This window comes from Dendrobates tinctorius, unplaced genomic scaffold (genome assembly GCF_039654945.1).
Source record: "Dendrobates tinctorius isolate UK_male_01 unplaced genomic scaffold, ASM3965494v1 ptg000111l, whole genome shotgun sequence".
NCBI lineage: Eukaryota > Metazoa > Chordata > Amphibia > Anura > Dendrobatidae > Dendrobates > Dendrobates tinctorius.
Genome location: NW_027361779.1, coordinates 41,947,050 through 41,959,577, shown reverse-complemented (window position 1 = coordinate 41,959,577; position 12,528 = coordinate 41,947,050). Strand labels below are relative to the sequence as shown.

The window sequence follows — 12,528 nt, the reverse complement described above, 5'->3', positions numbered from 1 at the left end:
TCAGAGAGTGAATCCTTAATTGAATTAGATTAGTGGTGTTAAAGTTTTATAGTCCCAATATCCAAGTAAGATTGGAGACCTCGTGTCCTCACGGTCTCTGGAGCAGATTCCTCAGATTTTGTTGTAAGTCACACATCCTTCTGACAGATTTAGTCCTGTGTGGAGGGAATCAAAGACTTTTGTATTCCCAAACCCTTCTATGTTTTCGTGATTTAAAGTAGACTTTTAATATGACAACTTTCATATTGTTGATGTTGTGTCCTGGACCACAGAAATGTTTGGCCACCAGTAAATGTGTGGTGATGAGATCCCATCCTTGTTTTTCTTCAGATACTTTGTTATACCATGCCTGAGGAAGAGACCTAAGAAGTCTCAGAAGCTTGCTTTGTAACTTTTTATCGTATTTTTCGGATTATAAGACGCACTTTTGTTCCCCCAAATTTTGGGGGAAAGTGGGGGGTGCGTCTTATAATCCGAATGTGTGCTGTAGGGGAGGGGGGGCAGCTCTGGAGTGGTGTCAGGGGGCTGGGCAGGCTGCAGAGACACCGGGTGGTCAGTGCTCCTGCTCATTAGGCTCATGAAATATTCACTGCACCCGCTGTTCATCACCTTGGTGCTGAAGTCGCACCGAGTTGGTGGACAGGGGAGCAGCCCATATTGCTTGTGCCTGCACTTTCCCCCCACTGCCCTGTCATTATAGTCACCTTCTGATGGCTCCGTGCTCCCAGCTCTCTGCCTCTTCCTGTGTCTGTGCCAATAGGACCTGCGGTCACGTGACTCCTGGTGTGCAGCACTGCGGTCATGTGATGGAAGGTCCTGCAGCTACAATGAAATGCCTGTATGAGCAGCTCCTGGATGTCAGCACAGACAATGGAAGAGCCGTGGGGGAGCTGGGAGCACGGAGCCATCAGCGGAAGGTGAGTTAACTGTTTGTTAGTTTATCCTGTGCGTGCCAGCAGCACAGGGGGGGCATATCCAGGATGGGGTGGGGGGGTCACGTGTGTGCCAGCAGTACAGGCGGGCATATCCAGGATGGGATGGGGGAGCCATGTGCATGCCAGCAGCACAGGGTGGCATATCCAGGATGTGATGTGGGGGCCATGTGCATGCTAGCAGCACATGGGGGGCATATCCAGGATGGGGGGGTCACGTGCGTGCCAGCAGCACAGGGGGGCATATCCAGGATGGGATGGGGGAGCCATGTGCGTGCCAGCAGCACAGGGGGGCATATCCAGGATGTGATGTGGGGGCCATGTGCATGCTAGCAGCACAGGGTGGCATATCCAGGATGGGATGGGGGAGCCAGTGGGGGACACTGGCATTATAAGACAGACCCCCATTTAACATATAAAATTTCTCTTTCTTCAACAAATTTGGGGGTGCGTCTTATAAAGCGAAAAATACGGTATTTTATTCTTGTTGGCCATTCAAAGGTATCATAATCTTGTAGTTATCTTGTTTCTCCCACTGAGAGAAATCTATTATACTTTTCACTCCTGGGTTTGATTTACAAATACTGAGGTAAAAAACTCACCAAACACTCAACATGTGCATGTGGTCGATTAGGTGATGGTTCCATTTTTTTGACTACCAACCTTTCAGGATAAGAGATCCTTTTTGTTTTCAGCTCACAATCCAGAAAGGAAGAAACCATGGACTCTGCTTTCTCCATTGTATTTTATGCAATACTCAGTCTCGTGTTTTCCCTTTTTCCAAAAAAAACTACAAAGAATATGGCAATCCTCTTGGCCACTTCGTTACTTCATTTACTTATTAGCTTGATGATGTCCTACGTTTATTGTTGTCAAGATTATTGCGGTCCTAACTTCAGGCAGCATAACTAAGATATTGGCTACTTTATTGCAACCATGTATTTTTTATTTTTTTTTACCCCGAAATGCTTTGGGCTTTTCAGAGAAAACCTACTTTCAAAACCCAGCCACGGGCTATGCGGTTCAGATGACTGCTATGAGGCCGATTCCCTGCGGCTCCTCCCCACCTTACACACACACCTAGTGAGAGACTAAAGGAGCGGCGCCGGATAAAACCCCTGGGGACCAGCCATCCAAATGAGACGCACCGTCCCCAGCTGGCACCTAATAGTATGTCTTTTCTGAAGTGCTGCAGCTTTTCAGAGTAAAAAGTACATGGCTGCAATAATGAATCCCCTGTCAGCTCTCATGTAAATTCACAACTTTTGTAGCTGACCTATGTGAATATATTATTTTACAATGCTATTAACAACCCTGACATGTCTGTTTTAGTAATTACTTATCACCCACTCCTGTTTTTGGCTTAATACTGAGGTAAAATACTGATGAAGCATTGAGCGTGTGAACGCGGCCTTTAGGATAGTAATAATTTTTTTCTTGTTCACCTTTCAAAAGTCGTAACTTTATTAATCTGTCAACATAGCCATATGAGGTCTTGAACCTTGCAGGAGGAGTTGTACATCATATTGTAAAATGAATGAGGTAATTCAAAACGGTAATACGGGAAAAACGGAAAAAAATATTCCGGTTGTTTAGAAATGGGGAAAAACAAAACCAAAAATTAATTTTTTTTTTTCGGAGTCTTTCTTTTATGATGTTCATTTCAGCTAAAAAGGGTATGTGCTCACATTAAGTATTTGCATAAATTTCTGCACCATTTCTTCATCTCTTTGCAGGAAAAATGCAGCCGCAAAAACACGTGATTTTATTGCATTTTTTACATGCGTTTTTGGTGTAGATTTTTCCCCACTCTTTAGTTTGAGTGAAATCTGCAGCAAAAACGCTGAAAGAATTGACATGCTGCAGATTTAAATCTGCAAGTCACATATAAGCAATGTGTGCATGACACTTCAGGATTGTCCTTCACTTTGCTGGCCTCAGGAAACCCCGTCAGGTTTTGTGACAAATCTACAGCATGTGCACAGACCCTGTTTTCTATGGCCAGTATGGTGATACCAAATGTATAAACTTTTTCTATGTTTTACTATTTAAAAATAAAGACTGTAGGTCAACATCATTTCCTGAGATCCACTGTTTGTTTTTTTGGTTAACGAGGTCTTGGTTTTATTTTTTTACTGGATAGTTATTATATAATTATAGTAATTTCATTGAATCAAGGCCTTCCCTGTACCCGTGAAATGTTCCCTGTACCATTGGCTGCATCACAGCTCCAAAGCATGATTGAGCCACTCCCATGCTTAAAGTGAACATGTCAGCAGTTTTGGCCGATCTAAGATACGTAGTACTGAAGTGCGCAGGTGCCGGGGCTCTTTGACTTTTTCTGGCACCTGCGCACTGCAGTACTTTGCCCTCAACAGGGCAGGTAAGTATGCCTGCGCAGGATTGTGATGCCGGGCAGCCTGTGTGGATGATTCAGGGTCGCGTCATCCACAAGAAGCAAGCAGGAGGCCGGCGGTCATAAGAAGCTGGGAGGCGCCGAACCAAGACCAGCAACACCCCATAGGAGCGGACCACCCTGCAGACAAGTATAATAATTAATAAAACTTATTTTTCACTTCTTCCAGGTCGGGTTGGGGGCTTTTTTACAGCATTATAGAATGCTGTATATAAGCCCTGAAAAGTGATCGCCGTATCTTATATTGGTCAAAACTGCTGACAGGTTCCCTTTAATGGTTGGTGAGGTGTTTTTTCTCCCTGAAATTCTGTGCCCTTTTTTTCTCCAAACACACCTTTGATCCTTGTGGCCAAAGAATTCTATTTTAACCTAATCGGTCCACAGAACTTGTTTCCAAAATGTTGTTTAAATGTTCTTTTTATACTTCTGATGCTGAATTTTATGTTGAGGATGCAGGAGAGGTTTTCGTCTCATGATTATTTCTTCAAGGCCATATTTGTGCAGGTGCCTCTGAACAGCAGAACAATGTACCACAACTCCAGTGTCTGCTAAAACTTTCTGAATATATTTTTCAGTCAAGCAAGGGTTCTGATTTGCCTCTCTAGCAATCCTAAAAGCAGCTCACACTAAAATTTTACTTGGTCTTCCACACGTTCTCTTGAACTCCACTGTTTCTATTAACTGCCATTTATTAATTACATTTAGAACTGATGAAAGGGCACCTTTAAAATGCTTTGCTATCTTCTTATAGCTTTCTCCTGCTTTGTGCTCCTCCACCATTTTCATTTTCAGAGTGCTAAGCAGCTGCTTAGAAAAATCCTTGGCTGCTGGGAAATTTGTGTCACCTGGCCTTTCCTACTGATGATAGTGAACAAGCCATAACCCTAACAGGCTAATTAAGGTCTGAAACCTTGGTCAAAGTTATTTGAGCACACAAATCACTAAGGGTATCCAAACTTTTGCACAGGCCCATTATCCTTTTTATAATTTTTAAAATGTAAAAAAAATCACTTCATAGATATCACTGAATGAAATATTCCAGTTGCAAACCTTTATTCAACATATTGTGAATGCGTTAAGAACAATAAAACATAATTATCAATGTAAATCAAAATTAGTATCCCATGGAGATCTGAATTTGGAATGACACTCAAAATCAAAGTGGAAAATCAAATTAGAGGCCGATCCAACTTTAGTGGAAATGCCTCAAGACAAGGAATTGATACTCAGTAGTGTGTGTGGCCTCCACGTACCTGTATGACCGCTATACAACGCTTGGGCATGCTCTTGATGAGGAGGCAAATGAGGGATCTTCTTCCAGACCTTGATTAAAGCATCAGACAACTCCTGGACAATCTGTGGTGCAACTTGGCGTTGGTAGACGGAATGAGACATGATGTCCCAGATGTGCTCTATTGGATTCAGGTCTGGGGAATGGGCAGAACAGTCCATAGCATCAATACCTTCATCATGCAGGAACTGCTGACACACTTCAGCCACATGAGGCCTAGTTTTGCAATGTATCAGAAGGAACCCAGGGCCCACTGCACCTACATAAGGTCTCATAGTGGGTCTGAGGATCTCACCCCAATACCTAATGGCAGTCAGGGTACCTCTGGCGAGCACATGGAGGGCTGTGCAGCCCTTAAAAGAAATGCCTCCCCACACCATTACTGACCCACTGCCAAACTGGTCATGATGGAGGATGTTGCAGGCAGCGGAATGTTTTCCACGGTGTCTCCAGACTCTGTCACGTCTCTCACATGTGCATAGTGTGAACCTGCCTTCATCCGTGAAGAGCACAGGGCACCAGTGTCGAATCTGTCAATCTTCGTGTTCTCTGGCATATGTCAATCATCCTGCATGGTGTTGGACTGTAAGTACCCAACACACATATGGATGTTAGTGGTCTGCTGGAGACCATTTTACAGGGCTCTGGCACTGCTCCTGTTCCTCCTTACACAGGAGGAGGTTGCGGTCCTGCTGCTGGGTTGTTGCCCTCCTACGGCCCCCTCCACGTTTCCTGGTGTATTGGCCTATCGCCTGGTATCTGCTCCATGCTCTGGACCCTGTGCTGAAAGCTACCCTTCTTGCCACAGCTCACTTTCAAGTGCCATCCTGGATGAGCAACTTCGCATCAGGCTACTGTACAATACCGCTAGGGGTGAGAGCAATAACAAAATGCAAAAGTGACCAAAACAATAGCCAAAAAGGATGAGAACAGAGAAATGGTCTGTGGACACCCCCTGCAGAACCACTCCTTTATATGGGTTGTCTTGCTAATTGCCTACCGTTTTTACCTGTTGTCTGTTCCATTTGCACAAAAGCAAGAGAAATTGATTCACAATCAGTGTTGCTTCATAGCTGGACAGGTTGATTTCACAGAAGTGTGATTGACTTGGAGTTACATTGTGTTGTTTAAGTGTTCCTTTTATTTTTTTTGAGGAGTGTCTATAGTAAAAAATAGAACAGGCCACATATACACATATATTAGAATGATGGGTGCAAGGTGTCCCAAGAAAAAAGCAGTTAGCATGCCAATATTTAACAAAAAATTCAAAGGACATTTATAAACCCATGTGGCATGTCAACATTTCGGTTTATTCTCTTAAGGAATCGAAATGTTGCCTTGCCGCATGTGTTGATTAAAGTCATATATTTTTGGTAAATATTGGAGTGCGCCTGTGTATATGTATATACAGTATGTGTATGTATGTGTGTATGTATATATATATACACATATATACACTGTGTATACATACATATATATATGTGGGTGTGTGTGTATATATATTATATGCACTAGATGAAGAGCCCGTCGTTGCCAGGGCATAATAACCTACTGTGGAAAGATATAATAAATTATAATGATTAAATTGCACATAAAAACACTTCACATCATATATTCAACACTACAGATTTGCAACACAAATTAACTAAACGATTACCCAAGTATTGATAGTATTTTATTTTCAACTCATTCAAGAGCCTTTTGATAAACCACATGTGTATCTGTGTATATAACCCTATCCTGTGTGATAATGTCTGCTGAGCTGTGTACCTAATCCACTACTGTGTGATACTTTCTGCTGAGCTGTGTATCTAATCTTATTGTGTTACTGACTGCACAGCTGTGCATCTAATCCTATCCTGTGTGATACTGACTGCTGAGCCCTGTATCTAATCCTATCCAGTGTGATACCGTCTGCTGAGCCGTGTATCTAACCCTATCCTGTGTGATACTGACTGCTGAGCCGTGTATCTAATCCTATTCTGTGTGATACTGTCTGCTGAGCCGTGTATCTAATACTATTCTGTTATGAATGGGTCACCGGTGAGGATAGCAAGCCCAGGCTAAGCCACAGAAAACCAGAGAGGTTGGTAACTAAGCGGATAGTAGACCCCTGATCCTGTCCACACAACTAGCAGTAGCCGTGGAGCGTACCTACGATGATCCTACGTGCCTCGGCACAGCCGGAGAGCTAACTAAGCCTAAAGCAAGAAAGGGGAAATCTAAACTTCCCCGGAGCAGACCCCAAAGGAATAGATAGCCCTCAAACATATATTGAAGGTGAGTCAAGATGAAAACACAAACGCAGGCAGAAAAATAGACTGAGCAAATGATGGGGCCCACACTAACTAGACAGGACAGGAAAGACACTGTCTGCAATCACGCAAAAAACCCTGCAAAAAGTTCAACACGTCTGATGCACAAAAACACTGAAGTCGCACGACTTCGCCCCCACTATATCAGCACTCTGGAATATTCTGAAAGCAAACCAAAAAGAGACCAATATAAGAGGGGAAAAAAACAAACTGGCACATGCAGTAGCATATGGGCGGTGATTCAGCACAGCCCCAGCCGGAGCTGGCTGACCCGCACAAAGCAGAGATAGACAAAACCAGATCAAATGCAAACAGAATAGCAAATGGACCACTTTGCTGAACATGCAGGGAAAGAGCAGGAGACATTAGACCTCAGGAGGCACAGATAGAAAATCACCAGCAGGGATAGAAGGAATCAGCTGTCTTAAATCCCAATCAGAAACCCCAGATCTCCAGTCGTCTTCCTCTTGATCAGGTGGCAAGCCTCTATCAAATCAGCTCTACTACCTCCAGTAACCACCAGACGGAGCCCAGAAAGAAAACTCTCAATTTGACCAGCTCCACTATCTTCTGTAATCACCAGAGGGAAGCCAGAGATAGAATTCACAACACTACTCTCTGTGCTGCTATGTGCTGAGCTGTGTATCTAATCCTATCCTGTTTGATACTGTCTGCTGAGCCCTGTGTACTATTCCTATCCTGGGCGATACTGACAGCTGAGCTGTGTATCTAATCCTATCCTGTGTGATACTGACTGCTGAGCTGTGTATCTAATCCTATCCTGTGTGATACTGACTGCTGAGCCGTGTATCTAATCCTATTCTGTGTGATACTGTCTGCTGAGCCGTGTATCTAATACTATTCTGTTTCATACGGTATGCTGAGCTGTGTATCTAATCCTATCCTGTGTGATACTGTCTGCTGAGCCATGTATCTATTCCTATCCTGTGTGATACTGACTGCTGAGCCGTGTATCTAATCCTTTTCTGTGTGATACTGTTTGCTGAGCTGTGTATCTAATACTATTTTGTGTGATACTGTGTGCTGAGCTGTGTATCTAATCCTATCCTGTGTGATACTGACTGCTGAGCTGTGTATCTAATCCTATCCTGTGTGATACTGACTGCTGACCCGTGTATCTAATCCTATCCTGTGTGATACTGACTGCTGAGCTGTGTATCTAAACCTATCCTGTGTGATACTGACTGCTGAGCTGTGTATCTAATCCTATCCTGTGTGATACTGACTGCTGAGCCGTGTAGCTAATCCTATCTTGTGTGATACTGATTGCTGAGCCGTGTATCTAATCCTATCCTGTGATACTGTGTAGGGAAGGTGACCTGACGGACTGACTGACTGGTCAGATTTAAAAAGGGAAAACAGCTAGGAAAGTGTAGGTGACGTGCAGTACCTTGAACTGACATTAGAGGGCAGGGAGGAGTGTGAGCATAGGACTTGACACCAGCTTAGGGCTAAGAAACCGTTGGTCATGGGGGGCGGATTTATAGGGAACCGGGAAATTTATAAATTTGACAGGAGAGTTCCAGTCCCCAGGGGGAGCTCAAGTGACGAGGAGACTGTGACAGTTGCCGCACTGTGAGGAAAACCCAACCAGGGGGACTGAGGAGAAAGGAAGTCAGGGGGTGGTCCTGACATGAAGTACCGCAGTAGAGACGAGGCCCCGGGGAAACACATACCGAGTTGAAGACGATACCTGACCAGAAATATTACTGTTGGTGTACGGGCCTAAGGCGGCCACAGTGACCGAGCTGACAGGAACGTCGTTAAGCAGAAAGGGACGGTACGTGTATTTACGTCCCTGGTGATAAGTACGGTGTGTGTGTAATGGGGCCTGGACACGGAGGGCCGTGAAGAGAATTGGCGGTGTATTGTGAGGGCCGTCAGTCGGACGGCAGGAAATAAACTTGGACCTGTTGCACCCGAAATCTTGCCTCTAGCTTGTGTCTGTACGTCTCTGTGCAGTATCCAGAGGGACCACCCCCCAGCCCGACCCACCGACCCCTACTGTCTGCTGAGCTGTGTATCTATTCCTATCCTGTGTGATACTGACTGCTGAGCTGTGTATCTAATCCTATCCTGTGTGATACTGACTGCTGAGCTGTGTATCTAATCCTATACTGTGTGATACTGACTGCTGAGCTGTGTATCTAATCCTGTCCTGTGTGATACTGACTGCTGAGCTGTGTATCTAATCCTATCCTGTGTGATACTGACTGCTGAGCCGTGTATCTAATCCTATCCTGTGTGATACTGACTGCTGAGCCATGTATCTAATCCTATCCTGTAATACTGACTGCTGAGCCGTGTATCTAATCCTATTCTGTGTGATACTGTCTGCTGAGCCGTGTATCTAATCCTATCCTGTGTGATACTGACTGCTGAGCCGTGTATCTAATCCTATCCTGTGTGATACTGACTGCTGAGCCATGTATCTAATCCTATCCTGTAATACTGACTGCTGAGCCGTGTATCTAATCCTATTCTGTGTGATACTGACTGCTGAGCCGTGTATCTAATCCTATTCTGTGTGATACTGTCTGCTGAGCCGTGTATCTATGCCTATCCTGTGTTATACTGACTGCTGAGCTGTGTATCTAATCCTATCCTGTGTGATACTGGGCTCCCCCTGCAGTCTGTGTCAGAGGGTGGTCTGTGTTGGCACGGTAATAAATTGTGTTACTTCCAGCTTTACAGAAGGACGACAACACCATAGAAATGATAAGAATTATAGGCAAAATTGTTTGAATTGGAACGCACGGGGTTAAAATTACGCCTCACAACATAGCCTATGACGCTCTCGGGGTCCAGACGTGTGACTGTGCAAAATTTTGTGGCTGTAGCTGCGACGGTGCGCATGCCAATCCCGGACATACATACATACACACACACCCATTGAGCTTTATATATTAGGTTATAATATAATATTTCCCCATCGTCCCTGCAGTTCCTATCCATATTCCCTACTGTGCTTTGGCAAAACTAATGTTTATTTGGTACCAACAGTAAAGTTCTTTATATATTTCTTTCAGATATTGCTGTGCCAATTTACACATGGGGAACTAGACAGTCTGTTGCTTATTTTTTTTTTTTTCAGAAAAATGTGTTTATTACCAAATTCACTTGTTTGTTAAAATCAAAGCTTTAGTTTAATGGTCCCATAAAAGCGCTGCAAGTGTTTTTTTTCCTTTTTTCTTCTCCTGCATCTAAATGACAAATTAACGACTTTACATTATATTCTATTTCTATTCTCTTTACTTCCCAAGAATTATAAATGGGGCACTAAGTGTTTTTTGCTGGCAGCAGTTTTTTATGTACTTAGTTTTTCATACCATAAATATAAAAATATCTGCCCTTTAACCAAATTTAATTTAGAAATGAAATAATATTGTCTTTGCATGCTTTAGTTATTTTTCATATTTTTTTCTTATTTTTTGTAGTCTGTGGCAAAGACTGGCCGATTACTCATCAGTCACGAGGCTCCACTAACAGGAGGCTTTGCATCTGAGATTAGTTCTACAGTACAAGTAAGTTGTTTTTTTTATTTATTTTTATTATGTTTTAACCCATTTGTGACTTTTATTGTAATATTTGTGTTCTTACACGGTGATGCTTTATACCACACAATTAATTCACCTTTGTTACAGAAGCCTTACTTCTAACTTCTAAAGATAATTACAAGTTGCCTGTCTCTTCAGCAATTTCTGTGTTGTAAAGAGAAGTCTTAAATGGAGTGTTGATTGGTGCTGCAATTTGGTAATCACAGAAAGTTTGAGTTTCTTGAGAGAAGGAAAGTTTACAGTTGTGATTGGGTTAATAGCTGCCGAATTTCTAACACATGGTGGCCGTTGCCATCTCATAAGGTCACTCTCGTTCTATGAACTCAGCTTGTGACCACTGCATGGAAACTGTATGGCTGGAACGGCTTGCTTTTTACTGATGGTTCCTGATGCCTGTACAATTTGTGTCAGAAAGAAAACTGAACAATAATCTAGCCTGATTATGTTTTATTTGTAGGCTACTCTAAATTGATATTAATGTGTATTGTAAGTTGTGTGTGGTACTGCTGCTGTACAGTGTTCACTTTAATAGAGCCAACCTGTAGACATGGCTGTTGTGTTTTTTGTTTTTTTTTTTAATCTTGGTCAACCTATTTAAAAATGACAATTTCATAAATATCTCACTATTTCATATTTTCTGTATTTTTTTCCGACAGTACAGTAACCTACAGGTTAGTGCTCGGTTTGCCTTGCAAAATCGGGTGTTATTTGTAATCTAGTAGGGAAAACCTATATGTGGAGTCTGTATGCATTTATCTTGGCCTCCTCCTCCTTTTTCCCTCTTCACTTAAAATGAGGGTTCCAGACTTTGGAATCCTTACACTGCACGCTCCACACGTTGTCAAGATTCTCCAATATTGATACCGAGGGCGGCGAGCTTATGACCACAGTTATACAACTTGCGTGGTTCCAAGCACATTCCGACTAGACATGCATGGCCTTGCTCAATTCACTTGTATTGAATAAGCACGTCTAGTTGGCATGTGACCATATGTATGCAAATCTCATAGTTGCGGTCACTTGACTGACCGCTCTCGGCATCCTTACCAGAGAGTCCCGATAGCATGCAGAGCATGTGCTGTAAGTATTCAGAAGTCTGTAGTCACATAGTGTCAATGCAGACTTTTAGCAGAAGACTAGAAAACCCCTTTAAACTACTTACTGATAGGTTAAACATGTGCAGCTTCTTATGGATTTGGCCTAGTATACGTATTAAAGATGATAGAAATGACATCCTGTGTTCTGCACTGTGGTATATGTCAGAGGTATTAAAGTAATCAGAAGTAAGTAATAAAAATAAATTAATAGAAAGGCTGAGACTTGTTTTTAACCAAGTAGGTCTACACTTATCTCACTTAAGAATTACACCAAAATGATTTCCTCTGATAGATACTTTAAAGGGGCTGTCCGATGCAATTTTTGGGGGGCATGAATGTTTTTAAAATAACATCTCCTACTGACACCAGGTGGATTTAACTGAGGCCACTCCAGGTCACCAGACCTTTGAAGCCAACCACAGACCTTATACATTTTTTTTAACCTACTGTCACTGGGTTGCCATGACAGAGAGTGGTTTCCTCTATTTCCGGGGTTAGAAGATCGCAGCGTTTGGTTCCACGCACGCCTCCACTGGTTGGATCTGCTTTGATTTCCATTTAAACACGTGTTCAAAATAGGTGGTACCCCTCGTTTAATGAAAAACCCAGAAAGGTCACAGAAATAACTTGAATCTGAAAAAAATAATAATAAATAAAAAATCTATGAAAATGAACAAATGAAAGTCAGACATTGCTTTTCAACCATGCTTCCACAGCTCACGTGTGTAGCTATGAAGATTTCCCTTTTCCCTTATGTACCTCTGGACAGCACCATGGAGGAAGTCCTTCCTTGCCCTATAGCGGGACATGCTCACAGAGAGGTTAAAAGGCCCCTCCCGCCTCCATCCTCCAGTGTTTTTTCTGTCCCAGCAAGGGACGGTTGTATGAGAGGTTGCCCT

The 12,528-nt window shown here is 43.0% G+C and overlaps 1 protein-coding gene across 1 annotated transcript in view; it reads left to right on the top strand.

Moving 5' to 3' along the window:
* BCKDHB (branched chain keto acid dehydrogenase E1 subunit beta) overlaps positions 1-12,528 on the top strand; it is a 318,960-nt gene that overhangs the window by 228,979 nt on the left and 77,453 nt on the right. The window contains exon 9 of the mRNA XM_073589685.1: positions 10,413-10,499. Coding sequence (XP_073445786.1) covers positions 10,413-10,499 — 87 coding nt within the window. The remainder of the gene's footprint in view (positions 1-10,412; positions 10,500-12,528) is intronic.